This window comes from Salvelinus fontinalis, chromosome 20, assembly GCF_029448725.1.
Source record: "Salvelinus fontinalis isolate EN_2023a chromosome 20, ASM2944872v1, whole genome shotgun sequence".
Taxonomy (NCBI): Eukaryota; Metazoa; Chordata; class Actinopteri; order Salmoniformes; family Salmonidae; genus Salvelinus; species Salvelinus fontinalis.
Genome location: NC_074684.1, coordinates 16,082,355 through 16,106,981, shown reverse-complemented (window position 1 = coordinate 16,106,981; position 24,627 = coordinate 16,082,355). Strand labels below are relative to the sequence as shown.

The window sequence follows — 24,627 nt, the reverse complement described above, 5'->3', positions numbered from 1 at the left end:
TGAGAATAGCTATCTTACTGCATTCCTCAATCTTCCGCCTGCATTCTAAGGTCAAGTTGGTCAGTGATGAGTTGTTCTCTGTCATTTTTACAATACATGTTCATCCTTCATTCCATGTCGCATGGGTTAAGTAAACATTTCTTTACAGAGCTTTACTCTCCCCATCCCTCTATCCCTCTACTGCCTCCCTTTCTCTAGTGTTGACAGATCGATAGTTATACATCTATAATTGGAAGACATCAGTTAGGGCGGTCCTCCAAAGCCAGTCATTATCATGTGTAATCTTGGAGTGGTGTTCCAGGTGTAGCTGAGACCCACTGGTCTGGCTGATTGGCTGCTGCTCAACCAATCCACCTTTATAGGAGGGAGAGGGAGGGGGGTGGGGAGAGGTAGAGGGCATAGAGAGAGGAACAGGTATGTGAGAAGGAGAAGTAGGAGGGACAGGAGAGGGGAGAGAAAGGAGAAAGATGGAGAGGAATTGGAGAGAGAGAAGGAGAGTCAGAGAGAGGACAGGGGATAGAGAGAACAAGAATGATAATGAGGGAGAGAAAATGGAAGAAGGAGAATGGGTATAGGAACTGGAGAGAGTGAGAGAGAGGAAGAACAGAAGAGAGGTGGGATGAAGTGGGAGGAAATTTGCACCTAAAAACTGTGTATTAAGTCGACTGCCAGACAGAGTAAGATTATACCACCTGTGGAGAGAGAGGTTAACTGTGAGGTGGTAGGCCAGGTAATCCGATCTTTAGAGTGTGTCTGCCTGTTTGTCTGCCTGCGTGTCTATCTGCGTGCATGTGCGTGTGTGTGTATGTGAGGTTCCTGCTGTCGTCAGCAGGTGTCTGAGTTTGAGACATCATGCTGAGAGGGTCAGGTGCTGACTAACAGTATTCCACCTGTGTAAGCACCACCCTGGTGGCTTCACACCTGAGATGTGCCCCGTGATAGGCCTGGGAAGCAGGTGTGTGTATGCAGAAAAGGCCAGATATGAGAATGACAAAGAATACAACAGAGATAAGGTGTGAAGAGCCGTGGTGACCTTGGTGAATCTTCTCCCTCCCTCTTTTTGTTTTGTTTTCTCCATATCTCTGTTCATCATTTGAGGAGAAAGGCGAGCAGAAAAGAAAGAGAGATACAAAGAAAGAGAGAGAAAAGGAAGAGTATTAAGAATTAGGAAGGACAGGAAGACAGAGACAAAAATATATGTAATTTAGAGAGATATACTACATGACCAAAAGTATGTGGACACCTGCTTGTCAAACATCTCATTCCAAATTCATGAGCATTAATATGGAGTTGGTTCCCCCTTTGCTGCTATAACAACCTCCACTCTTCTGGGAAGGCTTTCCGCTAGATGTTGGAACATTGCTGCGGGGACTTGCTTCCATTCAGCCTCAAGCGCATTCGTTCGATCGAGCACTGATGTTGGGCGATAGGCCTGGCTCGCAGTTGGCGTTCCAATTCATCCCAAAGGTGTTCGATGGATTTTGAGGTCAGGGCTCTGTGCAGGCCAGTCAAGTTCTTCCAGACTGAACTCAACAAACCATTTCTGTGTGGACCTCGCTTTGTGCACGGGGGCATTGTCATGCTGAAACAGTAAAGGGCCTTCCCCAAACTGTTGCCACAAAGTTGGAAGCACAGAATCGTCTAGAATGTCATTGTATGCTGTAGCGTTAAGATTTCCCTTCACTGGAACTAAGGGGCCTATCCCAAACCATGAAAAACAGCCCCAGACCATTATTCCTCCTCCACCAAACTTTACAGTTGGCACTATGCATTTGGGCAGGTAGCATTCTCCTGGCATCCGCCAAACCCAGATTTGTCTGTCGGACTGCCAGATGGTGAAGCGTGATTCATCACTCACGAGAACGCGTTTCCACTGCTCCAGAGTCCAATGGCGACGAGCTTTACACCACTCCACCAGTCACTTGGCATTGTGCATGGTGATGTTAGGCTTGTGTGCGGCTGCTCGGCCATGGAAACCCATTTCACAAAGCTCCCGACTAACAGATCTTGTGCTGACGTTGCTTCCAGAGGCAGTTTGGAACTCGGTAGTGAGTGTTGCAACGGAGGACAAACTATTTTTATGTGCGACGCGTTTCAGCACTCACCGGTCCTGTTCTGTGAGTTTGTGTGGTCTCACTTAGCAGCTGAGCTGTTGTTGCTCCTAGACGTTTCCACTTCCCAATAACAGCACTTACAGTTGACCGGGGCAGCTCTAGCAGGGCAGAAATTTAACAAACGTACTTGTTGGAAAGGTGCTGTCCTATGACGGTGCCACGTTGAAAGTCACTGAGCTGTTCAGTAAGGCCATTCTACTGCCAGTGTTTGTCTATGGAGATTGCATGGCTTTATGCTCGATTTTATACACCTATCAGCAGCTGGTGTGGCTGAAATAGTAGAATCCACTAATTTGAAGGGGTGTCCACATACTTTTGTATATATAGTGTATCTGTACATAGGGAGATAGATAAAGAGAAGGGAAGTGAACTTGTTAATCCTGTACTCCTTGCTGAGAGGACATCCCGTCTGTAATCCTCCAGTGATTAAAAAAGGTCTGCTTACATGACCAGCTGAAAATACAGGTTGGTGGGTTATCTGCTAAACACAATGACAGAGGGCAAGAGAGAGAAAGAAGGTGGGGCATAGAAGGAGAGCGAGGGAGAGAGAGAGGTTATACCTATCATAGGTGAAAGCAAGTGTTCTACGTTATAGTTTCAGATCAGTGATTACTCCAATGAAGGGAGGAAGAATGTATGTTGACTTTTTAGGACTCCACTAGAGGGCAATCCAGACCAAAGTGTTTAGGGACAGCAGCAATAGGCTGGCTATGGTCCCGCAGCGACCCAACAGTGTTTCCCTCTGTATTCCAAACGGGACCATACAGGGTCTTGTGAGCAGTGGAAACCATTTAAAACCATTGAGTAGTTGGTTGTCACCATAGACCAAGTAGCAGTTTTATGGTCAGTGGCGTGATCAGGTGGTCCCAGAGGTTCTACTACAGTTTCCCACACAGGGAGGGAACAGCCACTGGTGGCAAGGCTCTGATAGTGAATACATCCTGTTTCCTGATCAATATTTAATGTGTGAGTGACTGATCAATATGTTGACCAATCTGCTCTTCCTGGCACTAAACTGTCAATCTGTCAGTCTATCTATCCAAAGACCCATCCATATAGTCTCTCCCTCTCTCTTCTCCTACTCCTTACCCCTTCCTCCAGTCCCCCTCCCTCTATCTCTCTCTCTCTGGCTGTCTATCTCTCTGTCCCTAGCATGTACTATATCTGTGCAGTGAGACGATAGTGTGTGCCTACAACATGTCTACGTAATTGATGGATTGCACTGAGTTAGACGATAGCTAAACTGATTATTCTCAGTGCGTCTCGCATGGTGATGTCAGAAGGACCAGAGGAAGAATGATGAGGTGAGACAGTAGGGGGTTGGGGACACCAGAGAGAGACGCTCTTGGTTTAGAACTCAATCTGACAGCTGTCCTTATGGAGAGGGTGCTGGGATTGGGCAGGGAGTACAGTAAATCAAGGTGAGTTGAAATCACTGAGTTAAATTGACCCCACTGGAGTGAGTGTTGATAACTGAAATTGAATGGGACGGAGTACTTTTAACTCCATTAAGAGTAACCAGAGACAGGGAGTTAAAACTATGGAGTATCCACATATGTAGGAGGGACATCATTGTCATATTTCCCAGCATGCTCTGTTTCAGGTCGATTTTTTTGAACGGTTTGTTTCAATATCTGTGTTTTCTACATTGATTGTGATGATATGTAATGATTGACACAATGATATGTAACATACATTTTGTTAACTAAACTAATCTTAATAAGTGGTTGGATTTGTTGGAACCTTTACTGAAAAGGCTGTTCCAGTTTACATGATGTACTGTAGGTAGTCTGTAACTTCAGTCCTCTCGTCCCTCCTCTGACATGCATTCTGAGTGTAAGTCCTGGGTGATTGCTGGATAGCCTCCCTCTGAAATGGATACGAATAGTGATTGGATGTCATATTGTAAACCACCATAATATGACACAGAAATATGTAAATGAGACTTTATACCTTTTCACCTCAAATGGGACTGTATAAACCCCCAAAATAGTGTTGAGTTTGTCTCAATAGGAGTTGAATTAACTGTTGTGATTATATTGTGAGAGTAAAAGTTACCCTACATAATTAACTCTAGAATACTGATCAACACTGCAGAGAGTTAAAAAAGTCACAGAGATATTTTCCATTAATACCGTACAGAGTGAAACCCAATGACGCAGAGTTAAATATCAACACTAAATATGAGCAGATACAACTCTAAAAAAATTACTCTGTTGCCAGAGTATGTTTTACTCTTTTTAGACTGGGACCAAATATTATCTGTAGCACAGTTAAATCTTCTTCAATTAAAGTAAAATTGACTCTGCCATTTTTATTGTGTGAGGTTTGAGGGTTGCTTCCCCAACTCTCTCAGATTATGAAAAGCGGAAGTAATCCATACTATGGTCAATGCTGACTGCTTAGTTTTGTGTTACAGGTCTCTCCTTTTCAGAGCTTTGAGAAGGTAGGCTGCATAGCATCGACCTCTGGGGAGAGAGCTGATCGAACATGAGAAAGTGGGATCTTTATTTTAATAGATTCCACAAAAGTCTTGCCAATCTTCCTTGAAAAAGCCAATCTATTTAATATGCTGGACATCCATTTTCATGAAGCTCATCAAAAATTACATTAAGCTTAGGGCACCAAATACAGAACAGTACCCCGGGTTTGTTTCATATGTTTTTATTCAGAAATGCATTAAAATACATGAGTGTCTTGAAATCACAAAGTTAAAAGGAACGGTCTGGTAAGGTAATGCAGGTATTATCATTAGAGCAAGCGAACAAACTCATTTCCTGTGATATTAAACTCAAGTGGCTAACAAGACGCCACTGTGGCCCTGCTCTTGTGTGTATCACTATTATTGTATTCCATCCCCACATGACTGCTTTATGCCATGGAAAATGTCAATCTTGCTCAAACAACGACTTAACTGATCAAATAAATCATAATTGCTCTCCTCTCCGTATTCAATTTGTTTATGGGTTTGTACCTGAATTAGCCAAAATGTACGACCGAATGAAACAGCACAATAACTTGGTTCAGGCTATAAAGAATCTATTGGTAGGAACAGCTATTAGGGGAACTTCTCATACGTAAACCGTATTCTTCCTAAATGGTTTATTGAAGATCATTTCCCTGTGAAGATTATTTTCACATGTTACATTTACGTTGGGGATTAGGTTGAGATTTGGTGATTGTATATGATAGCCACACTGAACACAGACACAGATATTTTGACACTATGGTCATATGACACGAAAATAGAGGTCTTTGGCCACATCAGCAGTGGGTTTGGCATTTCGAAAGGACAATGCATATGTAGAAAATACATAATCCCTACTGTAGAATATGGTGGTGGATCTTTGATGTTATGAGGCTATTTTGCTTCCACCGGTCCTGGGGCCCTTGTTAAGATCAGTTGCATAATCATGAACTTGACCAAGTACCAGGACATTTCAGCCGTAAACCTGGGTGCCTCTGCCAGGAGGCTGAAACATGGCCACAAGTGAATCTTCCATCATGACAATAACCCCAAGCATTCATCAAAATCCACAAAGAAATGATTAATTGACCACAAAAATCAACATTTTGCAATGGCCATCTTCTCAAGTCTCCGGACTTGAAAACCTGTGGTTTGAATTGGAGAGGGCAGTCCATAAGTGCAGACGATGGATATCAAGGATCTGGAAAGATTCTGTATGGAGGAATGGTCTAAGATCCAGCCAAATGTGTCCAATATCATAAAATATTTTAGGAAAAGGCTCAGTGTTGGAGCATTGAAAACAGGGGATCCAATATTTTTTTGTATTACTTGCTAAACAAAAACAAAATATCTTTCTCTGAGAAATTGTATTAGTATAAAAATATGTATTTTTAAAATGTTTTGAGCATACAATATAGCTCATTATTCACGTTATTTATTTTACAGGTCTTTTTTGCCCATCTTTATCAAGGGACGCAATAATTCCGAACCCCACTGTACATTGTATGCGTATATATGTGCAGGTGTGTGTGTTTTGTGAGGAGTTTTATGCGTCATATGTGTGTGTGTGTGTGAGTGAGGTGTTTAATGTGGAGCTCATTACCTGTGTGATAAGAACCACTCCATGGAGTCTGGTGTTTGGGGTTTAGAAAAAAGCAGATAAGCAAAGCGATTTCTCCTTGCTTAAGTTTGTTTTTCCAGGGGTCGCTTCAGAACATGATATTGTGTGTTGTATAGCATGTGCGTATGAAAGAGAGAGGGGGGTGGGGCGAGGTTCACTTCAGAACACGGAACACTACTCAGACTACCTAGATTTAAATCTGAAGTGTCCGTTTACACTGATTTGATATCAAAACCACAGAAACACATACTGTATGCACACTTACGCTGTTCACCCCTGCATCACCTTCCTTTGTGTTAGATGACCAGCTAATGAAATTAGAAAAGACAATTGGAAACAGTCATTGTAATCTGGACGTACCCTCCACCTCTTCCTCTCTATTTCTCCATCCGTCTTTCTCTTTGTACCCTTTTCTTTCTCTCTCTTACCTTCTCTCTCTTTCTGTGGTTTTGGCTGGCTGACTGGCTGGCTGGCTGGCTGGCTGGCTGTGCGTGCGTGCGTGCGTTTGTTTGTGTTTTTGTATTCCTCTCTCTATATTCTTTCCTCTAAGCCTTTCTGATACAGTAAACCAGCTGAGAGGCTTTGTGGGGTGATTTGGCCGCTGGCTGATCGCAGGCAATCTCTCTGTTAAGTGATTCACCATCCAATGATCAGAGATTTCCTAAGACTCAGCCGGGACATGCTGAGGACTAAAGAGGGTCCTGAGTTCTTTAGTAAAGGAAAGAAAATGAAAATATGTGCCTTGTAGAGAAGACATGAGTGGAGTGTCTTCAAAGTATGCTGTAAGCATGAAGGCATAGTAATGTGTTGATGATGGTCTTATTTTTCAAATCAAGTCAATGTGCTCCAGTGGGAATTCTAACACCCCTTTTCACCCCTTGAACATTGTTGCTCCTCTTTGATACCTGCTCGTGTGCCAGAGGTGGCAAGTTGCCCAGAGCCACACTCCAGCGTGTGTGTGTGTGTGTGTGTGTGTGTGTGTGTGTGTGTGTGTGTGTGTGTGTGTGTGTGTGTGTGTGTGTGTGTGTGTGTGTGTGTGTGTGTGTGTGTGTGTGTGTGTGTGTGTGTGTGCGTATGTGTGTGTGTGTGCATATGTGTGTGTGTGTGTCAGTCAGAGAGAGGTCAGAGCTTCAGATTAGGCACATTTTAGTGACAGATCCAGGTTTGGTGCCGGGGATCTGTGAGTTAAACAGTTAGGGAGGCTTGCATCATTGAGTTACTTAACTTATGTCAATCAGGGCTTTAAATAAAGGAAATCAACATGCATGTGTGTTTGTGTGTGTTTTTGTGTGTGTGTTTGTGTGTGTTTTTGTGTGTGTGTTTGTGTGTGTGTTTGGGGGTAGGGGTGGTTGGAGGGAGTGCTGTGGCACCTGTTGTTCAGTAGGACATGGACACAACCTAGATAGATGTATGTATAGAATGTCCTTAAGGATCAGGTATCATCACAGTAGGACAAAAGCTTTCAGAACTCACTGGCCTCACTACAAACAGGCAGGGATGAGTAGGTTACTTTCTAAATGTAATCTGATACAGTTACTACCCACTGGGCACAGTGGTAGTACACAAACTTAAACTTGTGCTTTTTTGAATGCTGAATTCAATGTCATTGGGAAACAGAAAGGTTCAAAAAAATTGCAAGTATGCTTTCTCAATTTAAAAGCAATCCAAGATATAATAATCACATTTTTCAAAAGTATCTGTAAACTGATTACAATATTTATGCTGGTAATGTAACTGATTCCATTTTCTTTTAAATCAGATTATATGTAACTGATTACATGTAATCGGTTACCCCCCAACCCTGCAAATACGCACTAGTACACACACACACATCTCAACTGCAACTCTATTCAAATGCAACAATTAATTTAAATGGTCAGCCTCCCAGGCTGTAATGTACTAATGGAAAATGTTTTTATTAGGACAAAGAAAGATATCCTTACCAGAAATTCCGATTTAGAGTCTGGCCGGCTCTCATTGGAGTAGACGGTGGCCAATCAAATGCCGACATTGTGGTACAGAGGGAGGGGCATGCTAAATAGTTCCTGGATATTCATGAGGGCCAGCCCTAGTTTAGAGTGCTCTATCATAGAGCGAGCCACAACAGTTAAGACCTCACTGGCTGGAGTGTCAACACTGCTGCTAGAGGGAAAGTCAGTGAGCGCATGAGAAATAGAGACAGAGAGACACACAGAAACAGAGAGAGAGCGAGAGAGGCTGTTGCTCCAGTGAAAGTGTGTGTATAAGAGAAAAACAGAGATTGGTAGAGACACAGAGAAAGAGAGTTATAGGGAGACAAAGACCAACTAAAGAAAGAAAGAGGAAGCTGACAGGGTCTTTGCTCCTCGGAGTATGGTGTCAAAGAGCACATGGATTTAGTAGAGCTGTACCTCCCTGAGTGTTTCACCTATCACCCTGACACTGAGTAAGTACATGGACTATTCTGATCCATATTCTGTATGTATACAAACTGTCGGTGGAGTGTAAAGAAAGTTAAATAGCACAGTGATGTTATTTAGGCAATGGTAAGCATTGAACAGTGTGCATGTGCACTACGACTTGCTGTCTCATTCTCAAATGAAGACCTTAGTTTGGGTGTTTTTATTTGCTATTTGGTATATCTTGTACTGACATATCTTCTATGTCAGCACAAGCACACCTGTGTGAAACAAAGGTAGTGGGCTGTCATATGTAGTTATTTAGGGAACAAGTGTACCTCTTGGATTTTTACTGAAAAAGAGAGTGTCTGAATGAGAGGATAACTTTGATGGATGAAACCCACATACCTGCATTGTGTGCGCAGAGCTGAGGGACTAGGTCTGAGAGGGAAAGAGAAGGTGGGAGGGAGAGGAGCAACAGGGTGTGAAAATGTGAGAGAAGAAAAGGGAGAGTTGGAAGTGGTCGAGAAAGAAGATTAGGAAGTAGAGCGAGATGAGGTGAGGAAAGCAGTGAAATGTGTGGTATCTTACCCCCTGCAGAGCAGTGAGGATCAGGAAGGGTCCATAAACTAGAGAGAGGTGCGCTTCTGTAGGTTGGTGTTATTAGCTATTTGTTGCAACACTGAAAAGCAAATCCTGTTAACCCTGTGATAATACAGAACTAGACAACAACTCAGATAAGACCCTAACCGGAGGATAACAGGATATTAGACATTGAGGGAGACTGACTGACAGAGAGAGAGAGGGAGATGGAGGAGGGGTGAGAGGGGTGAGTAGAGGATGCAGAAACAGAGCACAATTTTATGTTTTGTGTAACTATGTGTTGTTGATAGTGTAATTATAGTGAAAATATGTGGTCCTCTGTAGCTCAGTTAAAACTGCAATGTATAACTTCTTGGGTGACCCGACCAAATTCACATAGAAATGTGTGTTATATATCTGTCATTCTCATTGAAAGCAAGTTTAAGAAGCGGTAGATCTGTTCTATGTGCACTATTTCTATGCTCCCCGTTCTTAAGTTACATTTTAGCTCTTTTACTTTCGGTTTTGTACACCAAATTCAGACAGCTGAAAATACAATATTTTTGGTTATAGAATATATATTTCACAACCGTTTAGATGGTACAATGATTCTCTACAGTATGCTTGCTTGTTTTGTCACAAACTGAAATTAAGTGAACTATTCAAATTTTTTGCAAACAGGAAATGGTGGAGCGATTTCTGCATAGTGCATCTTTAATAGAACATGGCGCTTGCAACGTCAGGATAGTGTGTTCGATTCCCGGGACCACCCATACATAAACTGTTTCCTAAATGGCATATATAATATACAGGTATAGGAGAAGTGTTACCATGTTTATCCCCTTCCCCAGTCTGTCAAGACATAGGCTGTCATTGTAAATAAGAATTTTTGACCCAACAGGTCCAGCCCTTAACTGGTTTAACCCAACATCTCCAGCACCAACTGATTTGACCCAAGCCCTTTACACACTTAAACTAAGAGTCATCAGTGATGCTAGTGTTTCAGCTCCAGCCTGATACCTTATCTCCTATTGGCCCATTAGGAATCACCATGCACAAGACTCCTTTGACTCAAATCACTGACCAGGGGGTTAGAGGCTAAATGGACAAGTTAAGGAGGACGCATAGCTAGTGTAACCTAAATCCACATATACCTATACTTGACATCTTTGATCATCTTTTAGGTATGTGTTATATATATTTTTTCAAAACAGACTACTAAACGAATGGGCACAAAAACAAAATATACCCAAATAATAATTTTAATAAGACTTGAATGTACGGTTTTTCTACCTGCCTTTTAGTCCTGCAAACAATTTGCCACATTCCCACATTCCCTTTTCCTTCCCTGTGTGTGTCCCCGGCTCTCTTGTCCTTTTGGTCATCGTCTGTATTGTGACTGCTCATTTGAGAGTGAGTGTTGCCTCCTCTCGTTTCTTTTTTCTTTCTTTCTACACACCCCGGGTTAATGGCCCAGCGATTGAGCCCTTTCTTTCTCTCCCTCTGTTTTTCACATTCTCTCTATCTGTCTGCTCCCATCTTTCTGTCTGACCGTCAGTCGTTTCACGCTGCATTTTGCTCTTTGTTTCCAAGGTGCAATTAGAGTTGTTTTGGATACGAACACACACTCACACACAGCCTGTTGCTTTATATTTGTTCCTCTGAGTCTGTGATTTACACCCAGAGTCTATGGGAACTGCGCTAACAGGGCTTTGATGAGCTTTTTTGAAGAGCTATAGATTATAGATCTGTCAGGTTAGATAACACACCATGTTTTACCATTCCACTGTAATGCTAATGCATTATGGGGAAATTCCGACCCGAGTTAAGTGCGAGTAAATGGAACGTAATTCCCTTTTTATGCACTTTTCTCTCTATGCATACTTAAGCATGAGAATAGCATATTCACCCGCTATTCATTTGCGGTGGAGATCCCGGATATGGAGGTGTGGCTGAGGTGTGTCTACAGATCAAGCCGTATTCTGACCTTGACTTAATTCCATAATTACTCCACCACCTTTAAGCGCGGGGAAACCATGAATAAGGTCGAGCGAACCTGCCGGTTCTAAGTGGAAAAAGCATCTACTATCTTTTTTTCCGATAGAAATAATACCATTCTCCTTGCACTGTAATGTATGCATTGATAAGAGCTATTGACAAGAGATAGGTAAATGAGTAATCCGTTTGGAGAAGGGGATTGTAAATACACATAGCAATTGTTTTAGATGATTTTTCTTTACGATCCCTGGAGACGAATGTGAAACCAGTCATATTGAAGCAAACCAGGGGTGAAAGTAAAACATAAAACACAATAATTAAAACAAAATGTCAAGAAAACTGTAAGTTATTATACTATAATTTATCATCACCGCATGTCAGAGGCATGAAAAATATATGAATGGACTTGAAAACAGGTGCTATAGCCTACGCACCAAAATGCAATGTGGTTCGACATGAATACTGACATTTTGCCAAGGCAGAGATGAGTGGCCGATAAGAAGACGCACGAAAAACAGTAGACGCATAAATTATAGCCTAATAACAATTGTCAAATGTCATTAGGCCTACACGTTTTGTGTGAATGATGTCTCTTTCCATTCACCACTGTTTGGTGGCTGGAAATATGCTGTGAGTGGACGAACATGCATAGGTACCTTAGTAAAGGAGCTCTTTGAAGTTATATCTATATATTTGTAAAACTAAAATTAGGGGGTAGATCAGCTTTAAAATATTGCAGATAGATTGTAGCTTCCATCAATGTAATTGTCTGCATAATTTCCAATCCCAATATATATTTTTGTAAATGTATATATATACATAAATACATACATACAGTTGAAGTCGGAAGTTTACATACACCTTAGCCAAATAAAAATAAAAAATATATATTTTTTTATTTTATCCCCTTTTCTCCCCAATTTTCGTGGTATCCAATCGCTAGTAATTACTATCTTGTCTCATCGCTACAACTCCAGTACGGGCTCGGGAGAGACGAAGGTCGAAAGCCATGCGTCCTCCGAGGCACAACCCAACCAAGCCGCACTGCTTCTTTAACACAGCGCGCCTCCAACCCGGAAGCCAGCCGCACCAATGTGTCGGAGGAAACACCGTGCACCTGGCCCCCTTGGTTAGCGCGCACTGCGCACAGCCCGCCACAGGAGTCGCTGGAGCGCGATGAGACAAGGAAATCCCTACCGGCCAAACCCTCCCTAACCCAGACGACTGTGCGTCGCCCCACGGACCTCCCGGTCGCGGCCGGCTGCGACAGAGCCTGGGGGCGAACCCAGAGACTCTGGTGATGCAGTGCCCTAGACCACTGCGCCACCCGCGAGGCCAGCCAAATACATTTAAACTCCGTTTTTCACAATTCCTGACATTTAGTCCTTGTAAAAATCCCCTGTTTTAGGTCAGTTAGGATCACCACTTAATTTTAAGAATGTGAAATGTCAGAATAATAGTAGAGAGAAGGATTTATTTCAGCTTTTATTTCTTTCATCACATTTCCAGTGGGGCAGAAGTTTACATACACTCAATTAGTATATGGTGGCATTGCCTTTAAATTGTTTAACTTGTCAAACGTTTCGGGTAGCCTTCCACAAGCTTCCCACAATAAGTTGGGTGAATTTTGGCCCATTCCTGCTGACAGAGCTGGTGTAACCATGTCAGGTTTGTAGGCCTCCTTGCTCGCACATGCTTTTTCAGTTCTGCCCACAAATTTTCTATAGGATTGAGGTCAGGGCTTTGTGATGGCCACTCCAATACCTTGACTTTGTTGTCCTTAAGCCATTTTGCCAGAACTTTGGAAGTATGCTTGGGGTCATTGTCCATTTGGAAGACCCATTTGTGACCAAGCTTTAACTTCCTGACTGATGTCTTGAGATGTAGCTTCAGTATATCCACATAATTGTCCTCCCTCATGATGCCATCTATTTTGTGAAGTGCACCAGTCCCTCCTGCAGCAAAGCACCCCCACAACATGATGCTGCCACCCCCGTGCTTCACGGTTGGGATAGTGTTCTTCGGCTTGCAAACCTCCCCCTTTTTCCTCCAAACATAATGATGGTGATTATGGCCAAACTGTTCTATTTTTGTTTCATCAGACCACAGGACATTTCTTCAAAAAGTAAGATCTTTGTCCCCATGTGCAGTTACAAACCGCAGTCTGGCTTTTTTACGGCGGTTTTGGAGCAGTGGCTTCTTCCTTCTGAGCGGCCTTTCAGGTTATGTCGATAAAATACTTGTTTTACTATGGTAATAGACACTTTTGTACCTGTTTCCTCCAGAATCTTCACAAGGTCCTTTGCTGTTGTTCTGGGATTGATTTGCACTTTTCGCACCAAAGTACGTTCATCTCTAGAAGACAGAACGCGTCTCCTTCCTGAGCGGTATGGCGGCTGCGTGGTCCCATGGTGTTTATACTTGCGTACTATTGTTTGTACAGATGAACGTGATACCTTCAGGCATTTGGAAATTGCTCCCAAGGATGAACCAGACTTGTGGAGGTCTACAATTGTGGAGGTCTTGGCTGATTTCTTTTGATTTTCCCATGATGTCAAGCAAAGAGACACTGAGTTTGAAGGTAGGCCATGAAATACATCCACAGGTACACCGCCAATTGACTCAAATAGTGTCAATTAGCTCTCAGTAGCTTCTAAAGCCATGTCATAATTTTCTGGAATTTTCCAAGCTGTTTAAAGGCACAGTCAATTTAGTGTATGTAAACGTATGACCCACTGGAATTGTGATACAGTGAATTATAAGTGAAATAATCTGTCTGTAAACAATTGTTGGAATAATTACTTGTGTCATGCACAAAGTAGATGTCCAAACTGACTTGCCAAAACTATAGTTTGTTAACCAGAAATGTCTGGAGTGGTTGAAAAAATGGTTTTAATGACTCCAACTGTATAGTAACAGTCAAACGTTTGGACACACCTACTCATTCAATGGTTTTTCTTTATTTTGACTATTTTCTACATTGTAGAATAAGCGTGAAGACATCAAAACTATGAATTAACATAGATGAAACGGCAGCTTTTTTTAATAGAATATCTACATAGGCCAATGCATTATCAGCAACCATCACTCCTGTGTTCCAATGGCACATTGTTAGCTTAACCAAGTTTATAATTTAAAAAGGCTAATTAATCATTTGAAAACCATTTTGCAATTATGTTAGCACAGCTGAAAACTGTTGTTCTGATTAAAGAAGCAATAAAACCGGCCTTCTTTAGACTAGTTGAGTATCTGGAGCATCAGCATTTGTGGGTTCGATTACAGGCTCAAAATGGCCAGAAACAAAGACCTTTCTTCTGAAACTCGTCAATCTATTCTTGTTCTGAGAAATTAAGGCTATTCCATGCGAGAAATTGCCAAGAAACTAACGATCTCGCACAATGCTGTGTACTACTCCCCTTCACGGAACAGCGCAAACTGTCTCTAACCAGAATAGAAAGAGGAGTGGGAGGCCCCGGTGCACAACTGAGCAAGAGGACAAGTACATTAGAGTGTCTAGTTTGAGAAACAGACGCCTCACAAGTCCTCAACTGGCCGGCTTCATTAAATAGTACACGCAAAACAGACAATTTCCTCCTACAATAGGACAATGACCCAAAGCACAGCTCCAAACAATGCAAGAACTATTTGGGGAAAAAGCAGTCAGCTGGTATTATGTCTATAATGGAGTGGCCAGAACAGTCACTATTGAGCTGTTGTGGGAACAGCTTGATCGTATGGTTCTTAAGAAGTGCCCTTCAAGCCAATCCAATGTGTGGGAGGTGCTTCAGGATGACTGGGGTAAAATCTCTTCAGAATACCTCAACCAATTGTCAACTAGAAGGCCAAAGGTCTGCAAGGCTGTAATTGCTGCAAATGGAGGATTCTTTGACTAAAGCAAATTTGATCAAAAATAAAAAAACAGAAATACCTTATTTACATAACTATTCAGGCCCTTTGCTATGAGACTTGAAATTGAGCTCAGGTGCATCCTGTTTCCATTGATCCAGAGCTTTCTGCCCGGCCAAACTGAGAAATCGGGGGACAAGGGCCTTGGTCAGGGAGGTGACCAAGAACCTGATGGTCACTTTGACAGAGCTCCATAGTTCCTCTGTGGAGATGGGATAAACTTTCAGAAGGACAACCATCTCTGCAGCACACCACTAATGAGGTGATTATGGTAAAGTGGCCAGACGGAAGCCACTCCTCAGTAAAAGGCTCATGGCAAAAAGCACCTAAAAGACTCTCAGACCATGAGAAACAAGATTCTCTGGTTTGATGAAACCAAGATTGAACTCTTTGACCTGAATGCAAAGCGTCACGTCTGGAGGAAACCTGGCACCATCCCTACGGTGAAGCATGGTGGTTGCAGCATCATGCTGTGGGGATGTTTTTCAGCGGCAGGGACTGGGAGACTACTCAAGATTGAGGGAAAGATGAACGGAGAAAAGTACAGAGAGATCCTTAATAAAAACCTGCTCCAGAGCCCACAGGACCTCAGATTGGGGCAAAGGTTGACCTTTCAACAGGACAACGATCCTAAGCATACAGCCAAGACAACGCAGAAGTGGCTTCGGGACAAGTCTCTCAACGTCCTTGAGTGGCCCAGCCAGAGCCCGGACATGAACCCAATCGAACATCTCTGGAGAAACTTGAAAAGATTTGCGCATCGACGCTCCCCACCTAACCTGACAGAGCTTGAGAGGATCTGCAGAGAACAATTGGAGAAACTCCCCAAATACAGATGTGCCAAGCTTGTAGCGTCATACCCAAGAAGACTTGAGGCTGTAATCACTGCCAAAGGTGCTTCAACAATGTACTGAGTAAAGGGTCTGAATACTTACGTAAATGTAATATTGCAGCATTGCGTCCTGCCTAAGAACAGCCATTAGCCGTGGTATATTGGCCATATACCACACCCCCTCATGCCTTATTGCTTAAATTTTTATTTATTTATTTTATTTTACCGTTATTTTACCAGGTAAGTTGACTGAGAACACGTTCTCATTTGCAGCAACGACCTGGGGAATAGTTACAGGGGAGAGGATAGTTATCTTTTGTTTGTTTTTACTCCTATCCTTCCGCTACCCTCAACCCCTTTCATCTATTTCTGAACACCATCCAGTTTGATTTCTGTTTGCCATATATTTTTAACTGTGCTGTTTCACAGAAGTTCTGAACCTATATACATTTTACGGACACAGTATATTTTACATTAGTTATCCTGTTATCAGTCCCAACCTTCAGCTCCACTCAATCCCTCACATCTGTCTCTCAACACCATCCATATTGGATTGTTTCACAAAAGTTCTGAACCTTTCTATTCTCATAGTTTCTACAGATTGTAAATTAAAGATAAACATTTATGCTAAAAATATTATTATATTTTTGATCGATTGACTATTACTTTTCAAATCACCCAGTAGTCTATCTGCAGAGTTAGCTCCAGGTAAATGTTGCAATTCTTCAGCCATTCCTGGACCTGCGTCCAAAAACAAGCTACATATGGACAGTACCAAAGCAAATGATCTAATGATTCTGTCTCTTAGCAGAAAAATCCACAGAGTTCAGATGGTTGTATCCCCCATATATTTAACGTTCTATTGGCTGCAAGAAAGAATTCTTAGTTTTGAATCCGGTGTCGTTTTGTTTATCAGTTCATAAACCATGTACCATGGAATCAGTACATCGAAAATTTCTTCCCAACTATTTTGGAATCTATATGTCCATTTTGGGTCATTAAATGAAAATGTTTATTTTATTTTATTTATCACAACTTTCATTAACTAATTTTGGTCTGTTAATGCAGGGCCAACAGACAATTTCCTTACTTTCATCCCTTTCTGTAATGGGTGTCGTCGTCGGAAGAGACCAAGGCGCAGCGTTCTTAGAGTTCCACATAATTTAATCACGAAGTGAAACTAAAACAGGACAAAACAATAACGAATACAACGACCGACCAGCTTCGATGTGCAAACTCCCTGTACACAAACAAAGAACAAGATCCCACACAGAAAGAGGGAAAAGGGCAGCCTAAAATGATCCCCAATCAGAGACAACGATTGGGAACCATACTCGGCCAGAAACAAAGAAATACAAAACCTAGAAATACAGAACATAGAATGCCCACCCAAATCACACCCTGACCAAAACAAAATAGAGACATAAAAAGGATCTCTAAGGTCAGAGCGTGACACTTTCCACTTGCCTCTTCCATTTGTGCGGTAATGCCGCAATTTGTTGGTTGTAATTTTGGATACAGAGACATTTACATCTAATTTTGTTAGCTGCATGTGTGACATAATTCCACCAGTCCTATTTATGATAGAATTTACAAAGATTATATTATTTATTTTACCTTTTATCAAAAAAGTATGTTTTTTTGATCAATTCGTTTTTTTCAGTTTAACCACAATATTTGTTTTATTATTTGTTTTTTATTTTCTGGGTGATCAAACTGAAATTGCAACCAACTTTCTATGGCTTGTTTTAAAAATAGTGATATTTTGGAGATTATTTCATTTTCAAATAACCGAAAGTGAGAGGTTGTAATCTGAATAAAGGGGAAAAGGCCATTCTTGAACATGTGGTGAGACATTCTTACTAATCTACTAGAGAACCAGTTCTGGTTTAAGTATAACTTTTGTATGGCTGACACCTTTAGTGAGAGGTCTAATGCTTTAATATTTAATCATTTCTGCCCTTCAAATTTATATTCATTATATAAATAGGCCTGTTTAATTTTGTCTGGCTTGATATGACTAAAGAGTTCATCAGGGTGATTTTTCCACAAATAGACAGGAATTTTCCTTTCCATGACAGCAAGATCTTATCTGTTTTTGTTAACTTTCTATAAACATTTATTGTCGTGAGATAATTTTTTTATTTCGGAATATGTATACCGAGTATGTACACATCACCATCAGACAATTCTATTGGTAAACTACACAGTAATGTAAAAGTTGTATTTTTTTGTGATCCAATACGTAATATCACTTTTCATAATTTGTTTGTAATCCAGAGAGGTTAGAATAAGTATCTAGATCCTCTATGAAGCTGTGGAGGGATCCAAATTGTGGATTTAAAATAAAACGTGAATCACCAGCGTACAATGACACCTTTGTTTTTAAGCCCTGGATTTCTAACCCCTTGATATAGTTGTTGGATCTGATTTTAATAGCCAACATTTCAATGGCCATAATAAATATATATGCTGATAGTGGACAACCTTGTTTTACTCCTCTAGGCAGTTTAATACTTTTTGAGAAGTAGACATTATTTACTATTTTACACCTAGGGTTACTATACATAACTTTAACCCATTTTACAAGAGATTCTCCAAAATTGAAAGATTCTAGGCATTTATATAGAAATTCCAGTAGTACTTTATCAAAAGCCTTTTCGAAATCAGCCATGAGTACCAGGCCTGTTTTTTTAAATGGACTGGATCTTTATATTTACAACATGGATCCTGTTTCAGTAATAATGAAATCAGACCTTCTTGTTGAGTATCTGATAATCTACCATTTCTATAGGAGTGGTTAGGAGACCCAAGCTATAAGCTTCTGTAGGGCCGAACATATTCAAATGTTATAGTTATATATGCCCTGGCTTTTCTATCATGTTAATATTTGCCACTATCGGGAGCCTCCATCAGTAATACCCACATGCATTTATCAGTGTCACTTTATTGTTCATTTCGTTCATTTTGTAGCCTACATTTTGCGTTGTTCCATTCCATTTACCTTTCTTTCCTATGTCATGTCCGTGCAGTTGTTCCTGGGGGTCGCGTAAAGTTGTGCAATAATTTGGGACATGTAGACTTTTTTTCACCTTCCAATATTTAATGGATGTAACAATTGAATATGACAATTTACAGGATGAGTCAAACCACTATTTTTGATTCACCAATATAATTTATGCGTAAAGGTTCTCCAAACTATTTGTTTTTATTTATTCATAAATACTTTCCTATCCATAAATACTTTCATAACCCTAAAAAGTAAGAAGTAAGATCAAAGTATTTTTAAATATACCAATTGGTGCTGAAAAGGAGACAAATATGTGTGTTTTTATATAGCTTTCTTTCATTGATTCCTAATATTCTGAACCGTTCTCTCCATATATTCTAGTGAGAAAATTCAAGGTACACCAAATTTAAAGGGATGGCTTTAGATGAAATTGACTAAAACCCTATTGAATGAAAACTCCACGAGAAAATCTGTTGGCCAGCAAGTAGGAGGGTTTTCAGTGGTTTAATTAAATGTATTCAGCGCACGCAAGGGAACCATGCCTGCAAAGCCAGTTAAGCACCTTCAGAAGGTAAGTCGGAATTCCAACTACTGAGAATTGTGTAGGAAAGGCATGTGTAGGAAAGGCGTACATTTCTTAAGTCTGAATCGGGCCTTTTGAAAGAAAAATCTATGGCCACCAAGTAATTGGAGAATGCCATAATTCAGGTCTATGGGAGGCTGACACAGCAATATCTACCTGTGTGATGGATAGCTGATGAGAGAACAAACAGGTCTCTTCACAGTCCATTGTCCTCTGCCAGCTTTGTTGGACCACTTCAGAGGCAACAATATATTAATTTATCCGATTTAGAGCTGAAGTAGAATAAGGTTGAAGTTAGAATGACAGAGGTCTCTCTCTCTCTCGTTTTTTCAATATCTCTCTTTCTCTTTTTCTTTCAATATCACTCTCTCTGTGGATTTCAAGGGGCGATAGAGCGTGGTCATGGTTGACTCTAGTGATGTTTAGGGCAGCCAGACAGTTTGCCTACCAAATGAGTGGTGGTGATTACCGTGTGGATTTACATGGCAGGAACAGAGCTTGGGTTCCACCACAGAGACAGGGAGTGTCGGAGTCATTTTAAAGAGCCACTTCCTTTGAAAATCAACAAATCCCTTTGAAAACGGCCTATGTGGCATCGATATGAGTCAGAAACATTTATTCTAGTGTCAAAATTGACTACAAAGTGTAAATAGGATAATTTTGGTCATGAAGTCGGTCTCATCTAAAACGGAGTTTTGAACATCCATGTGTCATAATGTATAAATGAAGGTTGGGTTTTGATTTGACAATGTCCATTTGCCCACTAATATGGGGTGAACAGCTGTGGTGATTGCTCACAATCCAGTAGCATAGACAGTGAGGCAGACCTGCCCAGCAGCTCTGACTTTGTTTATAGAAGACAACACTTCGCAAATGTCTTTATTTAAGGAATACTGCACCAAAGACCTTAGTTAGATGTCAAATTTCTCAACTAAAACATCCTCGGCAAAAACATCAAAATGTATTACAGATTTCTTGAGTTATCTTAGATTCATATAGTACCACAGTATGAGTCATAAAACCTAGCGGTCAAACAAGGAAATGGTTCCAATAACTTTTCCACAATTCATTTTTCCCATAGTGGATTTTAGAAACACTTAAAATAAGGGCTGTGTTTTGTATAGGCCTACCCTAGTGTGACATTTTGATAACTGTGTAAATCTCTCTCAGACAAGGTGACTTTTATCAATATATTTGCCTGTATTTACCCCCCCCCCCAAAAATGAAATGCTAATTAGCTCCTAATGTGGCTATCATAAAGAACTACAAATGCCATTATGATCTGGATGAGACTGCCGAATCGAGGCAAAGGTAAGAATCTCTGGATTAACTATCTAATGCCTACTTTGATGCTAATGAGCAATTTAGAATTTGAGAGTAAATAGAGCCAAATACATTGATAAAAGTCACCTTGTCCGAGAGAGATTTACATGGTTATCAAAACGTCACGCCAGGGTAGGCTTACACGAAAGAGCCCTTATCTTAAGTGTTTAAAAATTTCACTGTGGGAAACAATTTGACCGCTAGGTTTAATGGGTATTATGACACCTCCACTGTGGGGCATTATTCAGGGGATTTTCAGGAAGTGAAATAGGCTTCCCCCGTCGACTCTCATGGGGGACAAACATCCATAACCAAATGCAGAATCGGTCAGGAAACACACTTCCAAGACTGAAATCTTGTTTTTCTACTGAGCAACAGAAAAACACAATTGCCAATCGGCGTGTTCAGTGGCTCTTTAAGAGTGGGTATGGCAACACGTAGTGTGTGTGCTAACCTACGGCCACATGGGTCAGCACAGCATTTAAGTGTGCGTGTAAACACCATACATTTTGGAATTCTTTCACGTGCACTGTAGGTATCAGTTAGTCTACAATAATTATACGTGTGCCCAGTTCCTGAAACACATAACAACATTAGTGTCTATTCTACTCTTATCTCTCACATGGGCAGGCTCATCTGTACATTAACATGCATGAATGTAGGGGGATGAACACAAATCCATACAGTAGAATGTGAAAACACATGACTTACAGTTTGAACAATGCCATTAACATACAGCACTAGCATAGAAACACATTACATTCCAAAAATGAATACCTCTACAACTTTAAACTTGACAGAGCTGGAATTCTGATAAAAGGACTTGGCTTCTGGTAACTGAACACAATGGGTAATATCTACTACATCACAAGAGATCTGTGAGAATAAACCTCTGAGCCAGAATCTTTGTTTTGATTTCCATATGTTTGCCTACGCAATCTCCTGTTGTCATAACAAGTTGGTCTAATAGACCTCAGCTTTGCATATGTGGGAAACTGCAAACGGCTGGGTGGGTGAGCGTGGAGATGGATGGATAGATAAACGGATCAGGAGAGGGGGATAGGGGTAGGAGGCACAGAGGAAGAGGGAGAGAGTGACAGAGGATGGAGAGAGGGGAAGATGGTTCCTACCCTTTTTCTTTTTGAAAGGGAAAGGGGAGGGATAAAGGAGGTTTTGGTAAATAATTGGAGCTGGAAGACAGTTGGTTATCAGTGTGCACGTGGTCAGAACAGGTATGAGGTTGTATGGGTATGCATGGGTGGGTGTATTTGTGTAGGTCTGCATAGATGTCAAGTTTTCTAGCTGCGATAGATCTAGACAGAAAGGACATCATACACACATCAAAGCCAATGTACCACCCATTATGTTACTAGATGTTACCATAAATTAATCCTATGCACCCCCCCTCCTGTCAGACTCCTGGGCAGGATGTCGGTGAGAGGCTTGGACAGCTCCTGTCCCCCCATAAAGCGCGAGCCCTCCAGCCCCAGCCCCAGCTTCCAGGGGGACAGCCCATCCCAACCCAGCCCTGAAGGTTCCTCCTCAGACACCAACTCCAGCTTTGGTCTCCTGGGCAAGGGTCACAACCACAACAACGGCTTGGACTCACCAGGGCTCTACGGACACACAGCGGGCATGGGGAACAATGGAACAGCCAACAGGTGTGTGTGTAGGGGTTTATGCTTGGGTGCATGTACCATACAGTATGTGTGTCTAACCCCTTTCTCTCTCTCTCTCTCTCTTTCTCTCTTCCATCAGGCGGTTTGGTGGTGAGGATGGCCAGGTGAAGTGTGAGTTCTTGCTGGATTCTGTGGCTAAGAGGCTGTGTCTAGTGTGTGGAGATGTGGGGTCAGGGTACCACTACGGAGTGGCCTCCTGTGAGGCCTGCAAGGCTTTCTTCAAGAGGACCATCCAGGGTAAGACACTTACAATAATTCACATGAACACTTGTGTGTTACAGTATATATGGACAGACACCAGAGGTGTATGGCTTTGTACTGGTAAACCTCCAGTAGGCTGATAAGTTCCTAGTTCCTGTTTTAGTATCAACACCTGATCAACTCTAAGGACGCAAGCTTACAGGTTTCCTTACAGTGTGTGTTTGTATGTGTGTCTCATCCATATGTTTGCAGCATGTTGTGTGGGTTTTTTAACGTGATTGTCTGTGACTGTGCCTGTTCCAGGGTCATGGCCCTCGTGTAGTTTAGGCTCCTTAAGCCTCCTCCACATGCAAATAGACATACCCAGGCTCAAAGTTCATACCTGGATGTCTGTCAGATCATTTTATTATATTAGATCAGGTAATCAGATGCGTCCTGGTTTTAATAGTATGTGGCAGCTCAGAGTGCTGCTGATTTGCTGACTTCCAGGAAATATTCATACTTTTCCTCGTTGGAGTTTCCTGTGTCTTTTCAGCATCTTGTTTGTTTTTGAGTGGTTGAATGAAAGGTTTTAGAAGTGACAGACAAAATTGTCCCATTTCTTGACTGTATTTTTGTCTCTCCATCTCTCCCTCCCTACCTCTCACCTCTCTGTCTTTACATGTTTCTCTATATTTCTCTCTATCTATCCCCCCTCTCCTTTCTTTCCCACCCACAGGTAACATTGAGTACAGCTGCCCGGCCACCAGTGAGTGTGAGATCACCAAGCGGAGGAGGAAGTCGTGCCAGGCCTGTCGCTTCATGAAGTGTCTCAACGTGGGCATGATGAGAGAAGGTGAGGAAGGAACTTCTCTACTCCTCAAAGCCAAATAAATGTACTCCTCTATGTACCTTTAAAAATAAACTGAGCGTAGAAAAGCTTGTTAATTCCACTTCAATTAGTGTAGATGAAGGAGAGGAGACAGGTTAAAGAAAAAATGTTAAGCCTTGAGACAATTGAGACATGGATTGTGTGTGTGTGCCATTCAGAGGGTGAATGGGCAAGACAAACGATTTAAGTGCCTTTGAACGGGGTATGGGAGTAGGTGCCAGGTGCACCGATTTTAGTGTATAAAGAACTGCAATGGTGCTGGGGTTTTCACTCTCAACACTTTCCCGTGTGTGTCAAGAATGTTCCACCACCCAAAGAACATCCAGCCGACTTGACACAACTGTGGGAAGCATTGGAGTCAACATGGGCCAGCATCCCTGTGGAACACTTTTGACACCTTGTATAGTCCATGCCCTGACAAATTGAGGCTGTTCTGAGGGCAAAGTGGGGGAGGGGGGTGAAACTCAATATTAGGAAGGTGTTCCAAATGTTTGATATACTCAGTGTACACAATCCATGTCTCAATTGTCTCGAGGCTTAAAAATCCTTCTTTAACCTGTCTCCTCCCCTTCATCTAAACTGGTTGAAGTGGATTTAACAATCGACATCAATAGGGGATCATATTTTTCCCCTGGATTCACCTGGTCAGTCTATGTCATGGAAAGAGCAGGTGTTCATAATGTTTCTGTATCCCAGTGGATCTTTATCTGTTCAGTACTATAACAGTGTTTTAATTCAATGAAGAAGAACTACAAATCAAGATCTAGAATATCTTTGTGGATCCAGACTCCCTCTACACAAATAGATTTGCCAACATATGGAGACCTGTTGTCTTAACTTCAGAGGGAAATGTAATCGCTTTGCCTGTTTAACAGGTCCAGCCCCTTAGTGCCTGCTAGCATTACTGCTCAGTTTTCATGTATGGTGTTAGCAGAACAATGCCCAGTATCTTTATAGGACGCTACTGGTTACGGTACCTCCGAAATAGAAAATGGCTATCTGCCAGAGTATGTGTGTGTGAACATGTCTCTATCCTCTTTCTCTCAGACATACAGTCTCTTT

General features: G+C 41.6%; 1 protein-coding gene across 2 annotated transcripts in view; it reads left to right on the top strand.

The window, feature by feature from the left end:
• The window catches only part of LOC129817384 (estrogen-related receptor gamma-like), a 48,627-nt gene that overhangs the window by 635 nt on the left and 23,365 nt on the right, over positions 1-24,627 (top strand). Inside the window, exons 1-4 of one of the 2 annotated variants that reach the window (XM_055872551.1) lie at positions 8,322-8,627; positions 22,230-22,475; positions 22,573-22,730; positions 23,413-23,529. In XM_055872551.1, the coding sequence (XP_055728526.1) occupies positions 8,572-8,627; positions 22,230-22,475; positions 22,573-22,730; positions 23,413-23,529 (577 nt within the window). In that variant the 5' untranslated portion in view covers positions 8,322-8,571. Of the gene's footprint in view, positions 1-8,321; positions 8,628-22,229; positions 22,476-22,572; positions 22,731-23,412; positions 23,530-24,627 lie in introns of those variants that run through there. The other variant, XM_055872552.1, reaches the window with a different exon arrangement.